This window comes from Chlorocebus sabaeus, chromosome 2, assembly GCF_047675955.1.
Source record: "Chlorocebus sabaeus isolate Y175 chromosome 2, mChlSab1.0.hap1, whole genome shotgun sequence".
Taxonomy (NCBI): domain Eukaryota; kingdom Metazoa; phylum Chordata; class Mammalia; order Primates; family Cercopithecidae; genus Chlorocebus; species Chlorocebus sabaeus.
The window spans coordinates 59,041,199-59,060,744 of record NC_132905.1 but is presented as its reverse complement, the minus strand read 5'-3'; the positions used below and the strand labels follow the sequence as shown (position 1 = coordinate 59,060,744).

Genomic DNA, 19,546 nt, shown 5'->3' with positions numbered 1-19,546 from the left:
GACAAAAAAGGCACAATAACGCAAAAAACAATACGTGAGCCCTAGTTGGCTCCTGGTCTGGAAAAATAAGTTACTTTTTGGGAGAAGTGGGGAAATCCAAATATGAGCTGAATATTAAATAATATTATGTCTGGGTGCAGTGGTTCAAACCTGTAATTCCAGCACTCTGGGAGGCCAAGTCAGGAGAATTGCTTGAGACCACGAGTTCAAGACCAGACTGGGCAACATAGACCTCATCTCTACAAAAACTAAAAAATTAGCCAGGTATGGTAGTGCACACCTATAGTCCCAGCTTAAGGCTGAGGAAGGAGCCTTGCTTGAGCCTAGAAGGTTGAGCCTACCATAAGCCATGATCACGCCACTGCACTTCAGCCTGGATGACAGGGTGAGGCCCTGTCTCAAAAAACAAAATATTATGAAATCATTTTTAATCTTCTTAGATGTGATAATGGTACGATTATGCAGGAGACTGCCCCTGCATTTAGGAGATCCATGCTCAAGTGCTTAGGAAAGAAATGTCATGATGCCTGCAGCAGACTTTCAATGGCTCAGAGAAAAGAAAAAAAATATACCAAGCAAATACAACAAGATATTTAAAACTATTGCATCTAAGTGGAGAATTATGAGTGTTCATCACAATAATTATGCTAACTCTTCGTGTATCTGATAATTTTACAATAAAAGGCTGAAGAAAAACTGCAAGGCAAAAGAAAAAAAAAGGTAGGGGGGCTCAGTAGCAGGCTAGCAGACAGAACACTGAATTCAACTCCTCCTGTGATCAATGTTAAGGTGGGTTAAATTGGACAACACCTGACCAGTGGAAATGGTGAGGATAAATGCCTAGCTCCTGGCCCTCCACACTTGGCCTAATTTGTGGAGCAGCAGGTAGCCAAGCAGCAGCAGGTAGCCAAGCACCTGCACTTCAAGGGGAAAAAGGTGCCAGAACCAGACAGGGCTGCAAGGGCAGTCACTCTGGGTCACACAGTCCAGGAGCGTGAAGGCAAACTCCTCGGGGACAGTTCTATCTTTACTGCTGTGCCAGTGCACTGTTTGCCAGAGAGGGGCCCAGACCACAGAAAACGAACCCTTTCAAGACAGAATCAGTTTCTAGAGGGAACCCCAATGCTGCTCAAATTCAGTCATTCAGCCAACAAATACCATGTGTTACACCGTGCCAGGTACTGGCTAGTGATCTTGCCTGTGTTACAGATATCCCATTGATTCCTCAACTAAAGAAGAATCTTGGAAAATGCAGTTTCAAGTTCTCTGATAATATTTAGCCATACAGTAATTCACAGAAAAAGCTGATACATAATCCTAAGTATGAACAACTAAACATTAGTGACTACCACTGATCTGAAAATTACTACTCATTATTTCTCATTTTAGCAAAAAAAAGATTAAAAGCAAAACATAAACCTGGGGTGTGCACCTGTAATCTCAGCAACTCGGGAGGTACACAGCTACATGGGGTGTACACCTGTAATCTCAGCTACTCGGGAGGTACACAGCTATATGAGGTGTGTACCTGTAATCTCAGCTACTCGGGAGGTACACAGCTATATGAGGTGTGCACCTGTAATCTCAGCTACTCGGAAGGTACACAGCTATATGAGGTGTGCACCTGTAATCTCACCTACTCGGGTGGTACACAGCTACATGGGGTGTGCACCTGTAATCTCAGCTACTCGAGTGGTACACAGCTACATGGGGTGTGCACCTGTAATCTCAGCTACTCGGGAGGTACACAGCTACATGGGGTGTGCACCTGCAATCTTAGCTACTCAGGTGGTACACAGCTATATGAGGTGTGCATCTGTAATCTCAGCTACTCGGGAGGTACACAGCTACATGGGGTGTACACCTGTAATTTCAGCTACTCAGAAAGTACACAGCTACATGGGGCGTGCATCTGTAATCCCAGCTACTCAGGAGGTTGAGACAGGAGGACTGCTTAAGCCCAGGAGTTCAAGTCTAGCCTGGGTAACACATTGAGGCCCCATCTTGGAAAAAATAAATTAATTAATTAATAAAATAAAACATAGTAAAAAAAACAGGAAGTCACCTTCAGTTTTTCAAGCTTCTCTGTGTTTGTGGTGAAGTGTAAAGCATGAGCTTGGACACGCTCAAATCGCTCTAAATATTCTTGGTTTCGAATACGAGCCTTCTTTTCAGATTCACATATTTCCTTTAGATAATTCTTTAGTTTTACATATTTCAGCTTAAGTCTAGAAAATTAAAAGCAGTTTTAAAACAATGGATTAGACTTGGACAAATCTAAGAAAGAGAATTTTCTTTATCAAAATTGTTAATGAGACAATGTATTCTAAGATATTTTACCCAAACCACTAAAACCCAAAGGACAAAATGCACATACACATTTTTGGAGAGAGAAAATTAATGCAGTACCACTGAGCTATCATATCGGTTTCCTCTAAGCACAACTCCCCTGAGAAATATATACAAGACCACATTCTAACATTCACACAGTAAAGATTTCTATGAACTTATTTCTCAAAATTAAATATGATTTCAAGAGTCGTGTCTATGTGAACATGTTTGACGAATGGCTCACTAAGATTCTTATACACAACAATTTCAAAAATAACTGCTCATAAGGAATTAAATCAAACTACAAATCACAATCCATAAAATTAAGAAATTTAAAAGAAATTTAAAAATGTTAAAATACCAAAAGCTCTCATTTAGATAACACAAACATACTTGTTAGAAATTGCAACAATATAATTCACTATTAAAACATTTTATAATAATATATGGACTGTAACTACTCCAACTGTGAAAAAACCTTTAAGACTCTTATCCAAAGTATAATAGCAAAAACATACTCTGCATTCCAATTTTTCTGTACATACAAAGAGATATGGGATAGTTCAAGTTGTGCAGTTGACTTTTCTCATGGTACCAAGGCCGTTAATCCTAATTCTTCTTCCCTGTTATACAGCATTTCAACTGTTGGCTCAATAAATTATTCAACGTTCTTTCATCAAACAAAAATAAATTTTAAAATGACAAAAATATTCAAAACATTTTTTTGAATATTTGTTTGAATCAAAACAAAGATTTGCAAAGACGCTGGAGATGTCCAAAGTTGTTTAACAACAATTTTCAAGAAAGTCTTTATCGTGTTAATAATTCCATGCTTTGACCATGGTTGGCTGTCTTCATTTTTCTTTCTGAATAAAAACTGAAGACTGGTCTTATTGCTGCCCGTGTCTCTGCATTTTTGACGAGAGTAACTGTAATGGAGGTAGAACCTAACATACTGTCGTTCACACTCAGGCACTCAGTAAAGCTGCTGCTGGTGGTGTCTACACCATGCCTCTCCATCCAAATTCTAGTTCCATTCCAGCTACCACATTAACCTTCAAAGCTGACCACATGACTGAGTAACTCATCTACCCATGCAATCATCCATATATTCAGCACTCCCAAGATAAAAGTCTTTCAGCTAAGGTCAACAAAGAAAACAATGAAATAAGTAAATATGGGATGAATGCTATGAGGGAAACTAAAAAGGACTTCTAGACACTGCGCAACCTTACCTAGCTGAAAGGGCCAGGGAGGTCTTCCCAGTGGAAATAATTTTCAGCTAAGACCTGAAAGATGGATCAGGCATAGGGAGTCACGCTTGTAATCCCAGCATTTTGGGAGGCCAAGGTGGGTGGGTCACCTGAGGTCCTGAGTTCGAGACCAGCCTAGCCAGAATGGTGGAACACTACCTCTACTAAAAATACAAAAATTAGCCGGGTGTGGTGGTGTGTGTCTGTAATCCCAGCTACTCAGGAGGCTGAGGCAGGCGAATTGCTTGAACCCGGGAGGCAGAGGCTGCAGTGAGCCGAGATCACACCACTGCACTCCAGCCTGGGCAACAGAGCAAGACCCTGTCTCCGAACAAAAAAAAAAAAAAAAAGACCTGAAAGATGAATGAGAGTTAATCAAAACTGATGAAGTCAAAAATGAAAAGATAAGGGGAAAACATTCCAAGTGGGGGAAACAGCATGTCAGAAAGCTCAAAGGCAAAACACAGGAAAAAGAATGTTGATGAAATTGTAATAAATAATAATTGGCTCCAGATCAGACACTGCTTTAAGGCTTTGTATGAATCTTGTTCAGTTCTCACAACTATCATTATTCCCATTTGACAGAAGAAGAAATGGAGGCACCGAATGTTGGAGTAATTGCCCCAAGGTCACCGGCTTAGAGCTGGTGAAGCTCAGATGGAATTGAAGCACCTAACCGCAGGCCTAGAAGTTTATACTACATTACAAAACATCCCGTCATGCTTAAGAGCCTGACGTTTCAGTCAGTGTCGAATCTTAGGGAGAAGCTGGAGAGAGATGATTATAATGTAAATTTAAAAGGGTGCAGATAACGGTGGGTCTGGTGGGCTGCTGGATGAGACACCTCTTGTGCCCACCTCACACCTCCTGGCCCAACCTTTTTTCTACCAGCCACAATCGCCATAGCCGCCACAGCCTACTGCATGCATGTGGTATAACCTGAGAGCATCTGCCTCTGCCTCAGCTGCACTTGGCATCTCAGGGCCGCCGTTCTGAGTTTGCAGCACGGAAAAGCCTAGATGTGTGAAGGAGTTACCTCCACCTGGGGCCACACTTACCAGTGGGGGGTCAGGAATCGGTAGGAGTACAGCACCTCTCCTTTCACAGGAGTAGACACTGTGCAGAGCAGAAGGGTAGTCTACACTGCTCCTCTGAAGGCTCCTCTGAAGGTCTGGAGCGACTAGAGCCCCAGGTGCTCACTGCAGTGAACAGCTCTTATTTTGGTCTGCCCAGCCCTGCTCTCCAATTTTAGGTGATCACCTTGTCAAATAAATTACCACTTATACACAGACCCTCATCTCAGACTCTGCCTTCTGGCAGGTACTAGGTGGAGGTAGCCTTGTTTGGATTTTCTTCTACAGGCAATCTAAGCAAGCCTATTTTTAGTAAATCATATCCTCTGTCTTCCAGGAAACAGTAAGAGGCTGGCAAAGCAGTAGCAGCTCAGTGAACTGACAGTTTGGTAAAAGTGTCCATCCTTTTCTCGCACTTGCCCCTCCCACCACCAGAAGGCCAGGAGGCTTCCCAAGAACAGACTGCATGAAACGTCTACACACAATCTTCTGCCCTTTAGCTATGGTTAGAAAAATGGCAGCTGCCAAGGATCCCCTTAGACTTGGGCCCACTCTTGAGGCCACAGCATCCACAATGCTAGCTATTCCTTCCACACACAAAACAACTGATTTCTTGTCTCTTTCAGAGTTACCAGAGACATATGGCTGTCTACCTCAACTGAAAGGTCTAGAAGTACACTAAATCTTAAAACCAAAGAACAATTTTGAAGACAAGGGAAAGAACTGACCTAATAGGTAATTTGACTTTACAGGATTCTTGGCCTCTCTCTCTTCTGGATGAGATCTTTTCATTTCTCACTTATAGTGTGACATTAATAAATTACAAATTGAATGCTATCAAAGCCAGAAGTTCTTCACATGAATAATATAAGAGGTAATGCCATACTTTTGGCTTAAGTTCAGTTTTTATAAAATAGAAATTAAAATATTTAAAATCTGCTCTTAATAGTGGAGGAAGAAACCTAAAAAGGATAATATGTACAATATATTATTCACTACTTATAATTTTAATAGTCATTCTCACATACCCATGAACAAATGAGATACCAGGTAACCATGCCTACAGTAGTACACTGAAAGATCAACTACAGTAATTATGTCTTCATCATCACACAAGCTCAATGTGTTTAAATTGCAACCAAAAAGATAAGGCTATGAAATAAAACAAATACAAAATAATGAAAATAACATATTTTGATCTCATATCGATTTTAACCAAATGTATTTGATAGTAATTATATTCATCTGCACTGTTTATTTCAAATTATTACACACTAAAAATAAGAGAATGGTGAGAGTACTCCAACTAGGCCGGGCACGGTGGCTCACTGCTGTAATCTCAGCATTTTGGGAGACAGAAGCGTGGGAATCACTTGAGGTCAGGAGTTCAAGACCAGCCTGGCCAGCATGGTGAAACTCAGTCTCTACTAAAAATAGAAAAATTAGCTGGTGTGGTGGCATGCACCTGTAATCCCAGGTATCCCAGCTACTTGTGAGGCTAAGGCAGGAGAATTGCTTGAACCTGGGAGGCAGAGGTTACAATGAGCCGAGATCACGCCACTGCACTCCAGCCTGGGCAAAACAGCAAGACTCCATCTCAAAAAAACAAAACAAAACGAAAACAAAAAACCAGTACTCTAACTACAATATTTATGGCATAACATTAGAGCTAAATTTTTGATTAATATATGGAACCTAGCTTGAAAACGGTTCCCACTGTCGTCTCTTACTTGTATGTATCAGACTGATGACATTCATAAAGTTTCTTTTCCAGGTCCAATCTCTTCTTTTCACTACAAAAAAAAACATTTTATAAGCAATTACACTGATAAGTAATAGGGAGTTGGATTTAGACCATGCTCTTCTTCGAAATCATGTCTTTGTTACAAGGTGTTGATTAGAGGTCAAAAAACCCCCAAATACCAAATCACGCCTTTGTGAGAATGCTTCTCTGGTTTAAGAAGCAGAAAATGACAGACGCATCTAAAGCAAAAGACACAAAAGTACGCAGCAGTCACCAGGGAAATCTAAAAAACAAAATGAACACCAATAAGAGACAAAAGAATAAAATCCACAAAGTAAACAGGGAAATGCAATAGGAAAAGTCTGGGAAGCAGGTGCCTTCATTTAGCAAGTATTTCCTGAGTGCCTATGAAGACCCAGGTACTGTTCTAGGCCTGGAGACTAACATGGTGAACTAGCCAGCCAAGATCCCTGCTCTCAGAGAGTTGACATTGTAGGGAGAAGGACAGACAATAATAAACAAGATAAGTATATAAAATGTAATGTGGCCAGACTTCTCTGAGTCGCCGGCATTTCAGTGATGGGGTCCCATTAGATCTTGAGTACAGACTGAAGACCGGTGGCTTGCCCTGCTTTCAACCAGACAAGCCTGGGCACAGCCAAGTGGATGAGCCAGAGAAAGGCCTCTGAAAAGTAAACCTGGCCTCACTTACATCTGATGAAGAACAGGTCTTCTATGACTATCATTTCAAATTTGGAGGGATTTCTTTTTATAACTCTGTAATGGTGCCACTATTTGTCACAGGTTGCTGTTTTCCTGGAGCTACTACCAGTAAAGACTGAACCTGTGCTGTTCAGGTGAATGCTAGCAGTAAGCTAAGGAGAAAGCCTGTCTTACCCCACAACCAGCCTGGGCAAGGGCGAGGGGGAACTGGGCAGCAGAGGAAGCAGAGGCAGCCAAAACTAGGGCGCTGAGAGGTAAAACTGATGAAGCCATTCAGTCCCAAGAAGAGTGCCTAGGAGGATCAGCCACAGAGGGTTCCATTTGAGCACCACTATTTTGCTTCAATCCCACCTAACTAAAGCTAAATTGCTAATCTAAATTAACATTAAGTAAGGCAAAGAAAGAAACCACATAATATCCTATGCAAGCAAAGAATCCTAAACAAAAGGCTGTGAAACAAAGATAAGGACTCCAACAGAGGTGATCTCAGGTTGGCTTCCTGAGGGAAAGGGGCTGGCCCCATGTTCCATTTGCGAGCTCTTATCAGTTTCTATATTTCTTCAGATAGTTTTTTTCCTTTTAAAAAAAAAAAGATCATCCCAAAAGTCACTGTTAGCTACATTACAGGTTAAATAAGTTTATTTCCTTTGCATAATGTTAAATGGAAACTACTATTTAACCAAAATTCATTTAATGGGAAAATGGGGTCCAAAATCCAGACACAGAATCTTCACTTGGGGAACACAATCCCAGGGTTGGGGTATGCCTATGTTAAAAAGGAAAAAAGATTAAATGGAAAAAAAAAATTACAAAAACACACATTTTTAACTAATAGCATCACAGATCTTTACTTTCTCACTAGTAAGAGTGAACTTAGAAGTGAAGGAAATACAGCACAATTGCTTCCACATTAGACATTTTTATTAGTTACCATTCGCCCCCTAGAGTTTCAAAATCAATTGGGTACTTAGTTTATACAGAATGAATGACTGGATAGTGTGAGCAACTTGTCATTAAATTACAAGGACAGGAAGGCCTCTAAATACATCTATGACCCTGTGCCCAGACATAGTGTTTCATTTCTGTTGTATTCCTAAGAAAGCATGACTGCAGTCTGGTAATGAGACACCATCAGATATATTCAGCTTGAGGGTCACCCTCTAGAATGAAAGCTGTACTCTATGAACTTGTCAGGAACATGATTGTCAGGAACATGAAAGACAGGGAAAGACGGAGGAATCGTTCCAGATGTGGGGAGACCGAAGAGACATGGCAGCCAAATGCAAGCAGGGTTCCCAGGTGAGCCACTGGACCAGGGGGAAAAAAAGGGAGCATCGTTAAGATAGCTGGTGAAATCTGATGGGGTCTGTGGACTGGGTTCACCACTAGGAGGGCTGTATGGTGTGATTATGTACAAGAACATCCTTGGTTTCTGGAAAGACACACTGAAGATTTTAGGAGTGATGGGGCATCATATAGGCACTTCTCAAATAGATCAGAAAAGGCTAATGGTTTCAGAGAGACAGATTTAAATAGATACTCAACAGATATCTCAGTGTCAAAAATCTAAAAAAATGTTAACAGTAGAGGGATCTGGGTGACAGGAACACTGGAGGTCTTTGTCCTACATTTGCAATTTTTTTGTAAGCTAGAACTTACTTTATATATATAGTTTATATAATATATATTTTTATATATTTTACATACTTTATATATATTACTTTATATTATATATATATATTATATATATATATGTATATGTATTTTTTTTTAGGCAGAGTCTCGCTCTGTTGCCCAGACTGGAGTGCAGTGGCACAATCTCAGCTCACAGCAACCTCTCCCTCCTGGGCTTAAGGGATTCTGCTTCAGCTTCCCAAGTAACTGGGATTACAGGTGTGCACCACTACACCCAGCTAATTTTTGTATTTTTAGTAGAGACGGGGTTTTGCTACATTGGCCAGGCTGGTCTCAAACTCCTGACCTCAGGTGATCCGCCCGCCTCTGCCTCTCAAAGTGCTGGGATTACAGGTGTGAGCCTCCAGGCCCAGCCACTTTAAATTGATTTCTAAAATTCACCTATGACCTCTAGTGAAAAAGGACCACAGTCACATTGGAAATCCATCATCTACCAAGCAGCAAGTTCTTCTTAGTAATGAATGTAAAATTTACTTGTAAAACATCTTCAGCAGATGCAGACATTTGCTGCTCACACTTCTCTATCACAACACTTCATACCCTGACAATCAAACTCCTCTTGGCTTTCTCTCCCAGGCAAAACGGTGCTAATCGTGTTTACTCGTCTTCACAGGCCTATTTTCTAGCCCCTCATCCACACTGCAGCACCTTTGAATGGTGAGTCCTCCATGTCTTTTTAAAATTTAATACTAAAAACCAGATATTTGCCTCAACGAAAAGCCTTTCCATGGCTTGCAATTCCTACATATTAAATCTCTATTTCAGAATCTTTGAAATCCCCATCCCTGGGATGCTTACCCACAGTTCATGTTTTCAGTCACCCCTCACTTGGACCTTTCAGTTTTACACAGCTAAGTGATCCTTAGCTGGCTGAGTTTTCTACTTTTAAGCCACTTGTTATTCTGTTTTTGTCTCGATACCACAATTCTATACCATCTTCAGCTTACTCCACTAATATCTCAGTGTCAGTTTCTAGACTATTATGATATCTTACTCTGAATCAATATAGGCACTGAAAAAACCGCGGCTGGCTAATGGGCCCTTTTAAAAGGATGTTTTTATATAACCATAAGAGCCAATTCCACTCATAAGTTTCTACCATGCTTGTGGGTGTTATACACACTGTAACAAGTCACTCTATTAGACTCTTTTATAGATTCGATTATTGACTTTCACCACAATGCAGAGAAAACACTGTACACATACAGGAAAACATTCAGACGATAAAATTACATCTATGTATAACTACAGCTAAGATGACTTGGGCTAGAAATATGTTGGTTATTTGACCAGCTAACATTGCAATGACCATCTCTAAAAGGGCTAAGAGGGAGTTTGTTTGTTTTTTTTTTGTCTCCCACTTCCCAGAAGTTTCTGGATTGATAAAGCAGCTGTGACTACCCAGGGTTGCAACCTATGAAATGACTCAGGAATTTTAGGAGACAGTGGTATCTGTGATCACTGGAATGGTTTGTGTTTGTTTGCTTAAAAAGGTACATCCAAGGCCGGGTGCAGTGGCTCACACCTGTAATCCCAACACTTTGGAAGGCAGAGGCAGGCAGATCACCTGAGGTCAGGGGTTCGAGATCAGCCTGGCAAACACGATGAAATCCCATCTCCACTAAAAATACAAAAATTAGCTGGGGTTGGTGGTGGACACCTGTAATCCCAGCTACTTGGGAGGCTGAGGCAGGACAATCGCTTGAACCTGTGAGGCGGGGGTTGCAGTGAGCCGAGATTATGCCATTGCACTCCAGCCTGGGCAATAGAGACTATGTCTCAAACAAACAAACAAACAAAAAGGTACATCCAAACACTCAAATTGGATACAGACAATAATATTCTTTACACATTGCTTTGCAAAACTACAGCTTTCGGCTTTTTTTTTTTTCTTATTTTCCTTTAAGGCCCATTATACTAGCAAAGAGAAAAAGAAAAAATCTGTGGCCTTACTTTGCATATTAGTCAAGCCCCCTCATTCCTGGTGAAGAACCAAGGTTCAGAGAGGTGGAGCAACCTGCTCAAGGTCACACAATTGTTTGTGGACTCGAATCCAGGTTTTGATGTTTCTACTGGAGCCTTTTCTGTATCTAGAATTATTTGCCTCTATAACTGTGTGCAATGTTCATTAACCTGAGTTAGTTATAAATTCTTAAAATGAAAAATGAACACACACAGCAACAGATTTGTACTGACTTAAAAATAAAACAAACCTCCAAATGCAGAACCATGAACAGGCTATAAAATTTGACTCAAATTCCTTATATATTTTCAACAGCCTCACCTTGTTTAATAATTAAAGGAGTAAGTGTTAATCATAAAGTACATAATCATTATACAGTTATTGTGCCATAAGGACTATAAACAGCCAGGTGTTCCTAGCACAGGAAACAAAAATAACTTACAATTAACAGTTCAGAAAGAATGCCATTTATGAGTGCTGTAAGAATGCCAAGAGTCACAAAAGTGAGGGAATGGGTTGAAACAGGGAAGGCTCTGCAGGAAGTGATTTATTTTTAAAGTTAGAAATTAAGAGGTCACTGATACAGGTGAGTGATGATATGTCAGAAAGAAAATAGGATGTAGAAAAGGAGTACAAGGTAAAAGAAAATGCTAACGACAACTAAGGAAGCCTGTTGTAGATGTTCTGTAAATATCTGACAAGAATTAAATCTAGCATAAGATAAATGTAATTCCTTTACAAAATCACTTACTTCTGCCTTTATTTTCCATGTAATTATTGTTATCATTTTAGCATTGTCACACCCACAGCTCTCCTGTTCACTAGAACGATTTTGTAACTTTTAACACTCATTAAATGTTTTGTTTATCAAGAGATCCAAAAATCTATTTCCTTTCTTGTCAACTAACGAGATTTACAACTTCAATTAACTTAGCAGCTAAATAAGAGGTCCAGCAATTTATCTTTCACGTGGTTATTTATAGTACATTGTGTTATAATTTTCTCTCTATATGCACTCTTAGATCTAGCTGTTTTCAGTGGTTCCCATCTTTCATATCTTAATCAAAGGCATCACGAACCCTCTGGAAGCTGGACTTCTCTGGCTGGAAATTTCATCCCTTCGCTGGAAATCTAGTCAGCCCTCGCTCCCCTCAAAAGTCTCCTGAGTTTAAACAGGGCACATGTTTGACACACACACACACAACCGTCTGCGTTCCAGGACCTGTCATCATTGATGCAGTGCAGCTGTCACGGCGGGATGACAATTTGAAGAGAGAGTTGAGAGGGGGCGTGTAAAAGGGGGCAAGAGAAACTCACAAGGCTTGATGGAGAGTGACAGGCAGAAGAACTCCCACTTTCACTTCTGGGCAAATTCTGTGACGCGGCCGCATCCTCAAACCGGAGACCAGGCTTTAGCTGCTATTGAAGGGGGCAGGGGGCAGTCTCTCACCACTTTCCGCTCCCACCCCCAGTACATGGAGTGGCTCTAGTAAACGTTGTCCTCTAGGCCCCACTGGGAGCCTGAGGGGCGTTTCGCGCGGGCCTGGACCCCGGGGAACTTCGGGCGGGGGAGCGGGAAGGAAAAGCGGGCAGGGCCTGCGGAAGACCCTCGGCGCGGGCCGACTCCCCACCCCCACTCCAGTGCCCTTACCTGTCCCGCAGCCCACGCAGGAGTTGGCCCACCCTCTCGTAGTATTCGGGACTCGACAGAGGCACGGATGCGAGGGTCCGGTTCATGCTGCTGTCGCTGTGCCAGCTCAGCACAGCCTCTGGGCTGCCGTTGGGCCGAGGTTGCCGGAGGAGACCGCCCCCGCATGCACCGCGGGTAAACACTGCGCCGGGCAGCCTGCAGGAGGCGGGGCAAGACGCCGTGGGGGCGGGGCGCCGCTGACGGACGGGGCAGAGGCAGACTTTGTCGGGGGCGGGACGAATAACTGCATGGGGCGGGGAAGAGGCGTGGTAGAGGCGGGGCGTCGTGAGGCAGGCGCTGGGCTACAAGAGGCCCCGGCGGACCACGTCGGAGGGCGCCCGGGGCTCTCTCTTCTCGCCATCGGCACCCGCGTCTCCTTTCCCGTCACCTTCCAGAATTCGCACAAACTACGTTAACGTTGCAAGTTTTACGTTAACGGTCCCTCCCTTTCTTCCGTCTCTCCTCGCTTGCTTTTCCTCGGCCTCCTTTCTTGCCAGGATTTGTTGAGTGCCAGGCACTGTGCTAAGCTTGTTCTATTATATCAGCACTCAAACGCGACACAAAACGCCACGCACAAAAAGACAAACCCTCAAATGCTAAACAGCTGTGCTCAGCCCCGACAGTGGACCAACCCCTTACTCGAAAATCCGTGCTGAATCTAAGGATGTGTTTATTGTTCCAGGTGCCAGTATCGTTGGCGAGAGGGAAAAGTTGCTAACTACTTGCTTGCGAAGCAGACGTTTGTGCAGACAGCTCTAATGGACAGTGCTCCTAATGTCTTGTAGGATCCTCTAGCAGGGGCCCTGGATTCCCTATCCACGTCCCAGCTGCCAGGCCGTCTGCAAGTCACCCCAGGTTTCCTCATATGTAAAATGGGAGGCTGTTAACACAGGATTAGTTTAGGATTCGATTGTTAATATGTGTTAGTGTTTGTAAGAAGGCCCAGCATATAGAAAGCATCAGGTTTTATTATCGTCACCAACGTGGGGAAAAAGCTTCCTGAAGGAAGCCAGCCATATTCCAAAACCCACTGGGCAGAAAAATTAAGCCTTAGCCTGCCTGCCTGCCTTCCCGCCTTCCTGCCTTTTCTTTTTCTTTTTTTTTCTTTTTCTTTTTTTTTTTTTTTTTTTGAGACAGAGTCTCACTATGTTGCCCAGGCTGGAGTGCAGTGGCGTGATCTCGGCTCACTGCACCCTCTGCCTCCCGGGTTCAAGAGATTCTCGTGCCTCAGCCTCCTGAATAACTGGGATTACAGGTGTGCACTACCACACCCAGATAATTTTTTGGGGGGGAGTATTTTTTGTATTTTAAGAAGAGACGGGGTTTCACCATGTTGGCCCAGGCTGGTCTCGAACTCCCGACCTCAGGTGATCCACCCATTTTGGCCTCCCGAAGTGTTAGGATTACTGGCGTGAGCCACCGTGCCCGGCCTGTAGAGTTTCTTTAGTCTCTTATTCTTCACTTCTTTTGGTTTCTTTCCTATGCCATTAATTTTACTTACACATACAAGGTGCAAGGTGTGACAAACTAAAACTGTAAGAGAGATGGAACACTCAAAGGCCAACAACACAAAACTGTGATTTTACTCAACCTTCTGTTCACATTTGCCAGGTCCACGGCAAGAGTGTGAATGGAGGCCCTCATACCGTCCGCCTAAATATTAAATTATAATTCAAGATATCAAACTGTAGGTAAAATATGTGTTCTCCTCTCCACTTTGACCAATATGCCTTCTTAAGAACCTGGAAAACCAGGGTGGAATGTAGTTTGCCTGCTTCTCTAGCTCCCCCCAACCCCATTTCCCACCCCAGGCTCAGTTTTGCACTGTGAGGGGTCTCACACACAGGCAGGGATGTGTGTGCCTGCCTCTTCTCCTCCGCCTTGTCCAGCAAAGAAGTCCCAACTCTGCTCGCATCCCCACCTCAGCATCCTCTTGGCCTGGCAGTGAGCCTGCCAGTGATGGTTACCCTTGCAGGAAAGACCCAGCCAAGAGGTTTTTAAAGCCTTAGAAAGCAGCTTAGGCCCCTTTGAGCAGGGAAGGTAAGGGTGTTGGGTACTTAGAATGTGTTATGGGAGAGCATGTGTGTGCATGTGTGTGAGCACCCCAGGTGGGCCTGTCATCTGGCCCTGGGACCTCCTTGCCTTGCGTGGAGCAGCATGGGCAGAGAAGGGCTAGAACAGACTCTCTAATACACAGAAGCCAGGGCAGAGGCCTTCTTGCCCTGGTCTAAGGGTGGCACTGATGCGACTTTTATTTAGTTGTTATTCAGATTATATCCAATTGATTCAGTGGTAACGTGCAAAGGTTTATTTTAATGAGTTTAGTGTAACTTACATTTTACTACAGCCCTGGCGAAAAACAGAAAAGCATAAAATTTTTAGGATATTGTATTTAGGACCATGCCCCCAGGTTAGTTTTTTTTTTTTTTTTTTTTTAAAGGAAAAGAATCCCCAAACAATTAATGTAACTATTTTCAGCAAGTAGCACAGAGTAAGGCAGATGAGGCAGTCATTTAGCACCCCAAATTTTTATTAGACCATTTTAGGAGAACCTAAAATTAAATGTAATTAAACAGTAAATAGATAATTCAAAATAATTATAATTTGCATCCTATGGTTGATTCATTAGTGACGTATGACCTAAGATGTGGGATCTCCTTTATTAACAATAACACACAGCAAACAAAAGGAATATTTCTAGAGTATTTATGCTAAAATTATGCATTTTAAATGGTGATAGGCTTTCAATAAATTCTGACTTCTTCACTTTGAATATTTAATTTGCTAGAGGCCTCTATTTTAATATTTTTCTTCAAACCCTTTATTTAGCTGAGCTGATTTCTGTAAGCAGCCCTGCTTTTGGCTCACTGGACCAAGGGTCATCAAGTCTGCCTAGATCAAGGCTTCCTCTAAGTCCTAAAATGTCTTAGCTAGAATTTAGAGGGAGTTTATCCCCACCCCATTGTTTTACAGGGGGAAAAGGGTTCAGGGCAGATAAGGGACTTGGCCAAAGTCACATAGCTGGAAATCTACGTAATATTAACGAGTCTGGTCCAAAATATGGATCCCTAGTGGTCCCATTAAGCAAACAGCGAGGGAAGCCAGAGTTTCGGCCCAGAAGTCACATGAATCTTAGGGTGAACCAAATGAAATTTTTGTTTTTGTAGCTCAAAAACAGTTAATAAGTGACAAATTGATTTTAGAAAATATATTGAAATTAGAATTGTACGTATATTCTAATTTTGGGAAATTCTAATTTCAACATATTTCCATATATGTGTATATGTACATTACATTTACCAGTTTATTATAAGAATATCATAAAGGATACAGATGAAAAGATTCATAGGGTGAGGTCTGGGGGAAGGGGTGTAGAGCTTCCATGCCCTCCACGGGCACCCCGCCCTCCAGGAACCTCCTCCACATGTTCAGCCAGCTCAGAAGCTTCCTGAACCCTGTCCCCTTGGGTCTTTTATGGGGACTTTATTGGAGAGGCATGATCAACAGTTGTGTAGAAATATGATTGGACAAAGGGAACATGATATAACACTAATTGAGTGGCGAAACCCAACAAGTGCTGTTCCGATTCCTCTCGGCCTCTCAATGCAGCAGCAGTTTTATTTTGTTTTGCTTTGTTTTGTTTTGAGATGGAGTTTCGCTCTTGTTGCCCAGGCTGGAGTGCAATGGCGTGATCTCAGCTCACCGCAACCACTGCCTCCCGGGTTCAAGCGATTGTCCTGCCTCAGCCTCCCGAGTAGCTGGGATTACAGGCATGCACCACCATGCCTGGCTAATTTTGTATTTTTAGTAGAGACGGGGTTTCTCCATGTTGGTCAGGCTGGTCTCCAACTCACAACCTCAGGTGATGCACTGGCCTCGGCCTCCCAAACTGCTGTGATTATAGGCGTGACCTACCGTGTGGTCTGGCCTGCAACAGCATTTTATATTTTAAAATGCACACACCATGCTGCTTTTAATTAAATCATGTATAAATCATGTATAAGTGACAGGCTGTAGGTGCTGACGTCACATGTGAACAATCTTTGAATGCCAAGATTCTCAAAAATCAATAACTGCCTGGATATTGTATTAATTTGCTAGGGCTGCTATAACAAAGCACCACAAACTAGGTGTCTTCAACAACAGGATTTACTGTGTCGCAGGTCTGGAGGCTAGAAGTTGAAGATCAAGATATCCGCATGGTTCGTTCCTTCTGAGGGCTGTGGGGAAGAATCTGCTGCATGCCTCTCTCGTGGCTGCTGGTGGTTTGCAGGCAATCTTTGGTGTTCCCTGGCTTGTAGACACATCATTTTGACCTCTGCTTTCATGTTCACATGGCGTTCTCCCTGTGCATGTGTCTCCAAATTCTACCTTTTTATGAAGGCACCAATCGTATTGGATTAGACGCCTACCCTTCTCCAGTATAATCTCATCTTAACTAATTACATCTGCATTGATCCCGTTTCCAAAGAAGACTACCTTTTGAGGTACTGAGAGTTAGAACTTCAACATATGTATTGTGCAGGAGACACATTTCGATCTATGATAGACATGAAACTAGGAAAAGATTTCATTTTGCAGCCATTTTGCAGAAATATAAGACATTGCATCCTAACCCATTAGAAAATTTGATCTAGAAGTAGAGATGAGACGGGGCAAAGTGGCTCATGCCTATAATCCCAGCACTTCAGGAGGCCAAGGCAGGAAGATCACTCAATTCCAGGAGTTCAAGACCAACCTGGGCAACATAGTAAGATCCCCCATCTCTACAAAAATTGTTTTTTAAAAATTAGCCAGCCGCAATGGCACCTACCTGTAGTCCCAGCTACTCAGGAGGCTGAGGTAGAATGATCTCTTGAGCCCAGGAATTCAAGACTGTAGTGAGCTATGAGCCATTGCACTCTAGCCTGGGCAACAGCCAGCCTGGGCAAGACTCTACCAAAAAAAAAAAGTAGAGACAAATCAAATGTAGGAAGTGGGGGGAAAGCTGTGATGTCCATGTATGAGTATGCCATTGAAATGTACCCCTTCTCTCACTGAGATGTACACTGGTGCAAGCATTCGTAGCCTATGACAGTTCTTTGAGGGCACCAAAAGTTGAAGCAACTAGCCCAAGATCACACTATCAGTGTGTTCTTGTCAAACAAATGGTAGTGGTAGGATTAAGAGTGGTAGGATTTGGACACAGGCCTGTTCCAATTCCGGAGTCCATCCTCTCTTATATATATTCTATATATATATATCCTTTGCCTTGATCCTCATCATTTGAAGCTACCTATATTTTTTATTTTCCTTGTATGAGATGTGTAAAATATATACTATGTGAACCAGAAGGGTTTTTACAGATACATGGTTCATGTATTGGGAATAGCATGCATATAATATATTTTTCCACATGCTGTGGTACAGCATGATGTGTTCACCATTCTAGTTAATTTCCTTCTTGGAACTCAGAAAGACTGCATTTATCATCCTTGCTAGCCGTTAGGTGGATCTACATGACCAAGTCTGACTAGTGAAATGTGGGCAAAAGTGATGCAGCCACTTCCAGGCCTGATCCCAAAACATCCTGCACAATCTTCCTGTTTCCATTAGTTTCCTGGCTAGATGCAAAGAATCCACTGGAGAACTCTGAGGCCCTGGAAGAAAAGTGACTGACTGCAATAAGCATGGGACTGTGACTTGAGCAAGAAACCAATCTTAATTGTGTGGATTGACTGATATTTTAAGGTCGTTTGTCTCAGCAGCTGGCATTGCTTATCCTGACTAATACACAAGCATTCCATGCAGAAATTACACAAATGCATAAAAATATCTTTCCATAAAATTCTCAGCGAGGATTTATGTGACTCTCCAGATGGTAATAAAAATCTGGAACAGTAATATTAAGAGCCAACACTCAAGGACAGAGTCCCAGATAATGAAGCCAAGGTTATAATAAAGAATCAGTCAGAGAGACTCTGTCCAATAGGACTTTCTGCAATGATGGAAATGTTCCATTCTGTGCTATCCAATCTGGTAGCCATTAGCCATACATGGCTATTGCGCAATTGAATGTAGCTAGTGCAACTGGTAAATTGAATTTTTAGTTTAATTTTTATTTATTTATTTATTTATTTTGAGATGGAGTCTCACTCTGTCACCAAGGCTGGAGTGCAGTTGTGCAATCTCAGCTCACTGCAACCTCTGCCTCCTAGGTTCAAGTGATTCTCCTGCCTCAGTACCCTCTAATAGCTGGTATTACAGGTGCGTGCCACCACACCTGGCTAATTTTTGTATTTTTAGTAGAGATGGGGTTTTGCCATGTTGACCAGGCTGGTCTCGATCTCCTGACCTCAGGTAATCCACCCACCTCAGCCTGCCAAAGTGCTGGGATTACAGTTGTGAGCCACTGGGCCCAGTCAAATTTAATTGTAGTTTAATAATTAAAATTAAAATTTAAGAGGCTACATGTAGCTAGCAGCCACTGTGTTGAACCATGCAGATCTAGAGATAAAGTGGAAAGATAGATAAACATGGCACAGGGAGAGGGAGGACGTAAGTCACTGGGAAGTGGAAAGATAAGAATAGAAGGTAAGATGCCATCCTTGCTGGGAGATTGATATGGTTTTGCTCTGTGTCCCCACCCAAATTTTGAATTGTAATGCCCCTGTGTCAAGGAAAGGACCTGGTGGGAGGTAATTGCTGTTTTAGTGGTAGTGAGGGAGTTCTCATGAGATCTGCTTGTTTGATAAGTGTCTGGCAGCTTCCACTGAGAGCTTGCTCTCTGTCTCTCTCTCTCTCTCTCTCTCTGTGTCTCTCTCTGTTTCTCTCTCTGTCGTGCGCCTGCTGCCATGTAAGACGTGCCTTGCTTCCCCTTCACCTTCTGCTATGATTGCAAGTTTCCTGAGACTTCCCCAGACATGTGGCAATTAAATGTCTTTGGTTTATGAATTACCCAGTCTCAGGTAGTATCTTTATAACAGTGTGAAATTGACTAATATAGAGGTGATGGTCATCAAGAGGAGAGGTGTGATGGTGAATTTATTTTATGTGTCAACTTGGCTAGGCCATGGTGGTCAGTTGCTTTATCAA

General features: G+C 42.5%; 1 protein-coding gene across 5 annotated transcripts in view; it reads right to left on the bottom strand.

Annotated features, from left to right (window-relative positions):
* The window catches only part of KIZ (kizuna centrosomal protein), a 130,289-nt gene extending 117,647 nt beyond the window's left edge, over positions 1-12,642 (bottom strand). Inside the window, exons 1-4 of one of the 5 annotated variants that reach the window (XM_007961527.3) lie at positions 12,434-12,540; positions 12,100-12,201; positions 6,388-6,450; positions 2,066-2,228 (exon numbers count right to left, since the gene is read on the bottom strand). In XM_007961527.3, coding sequence (XP_007959718.3) covers positions 2,066-2,228; positions 6,388-6,450; positions 12,100-12,173 — 300 coding nt within the window. In that variant the 5' untranslated portion in view covers positions 12,174-12,201; positions 12,434-12,540. Of the gene's footprint in view, positions 1-2,065; positions 2,229-6,387; positions 6,451-12,099; positions 12,202-12,433 lie in introns of all 5 variants that reach the window. The other 4 variants (XM_007961517.3, XM_007961545.3, XM_007961540.3 and 1 more) reach the window with 4 other exon arrangements.
* Positions 12,643-19,546: the final 6,904 nt, after the last annotated feature.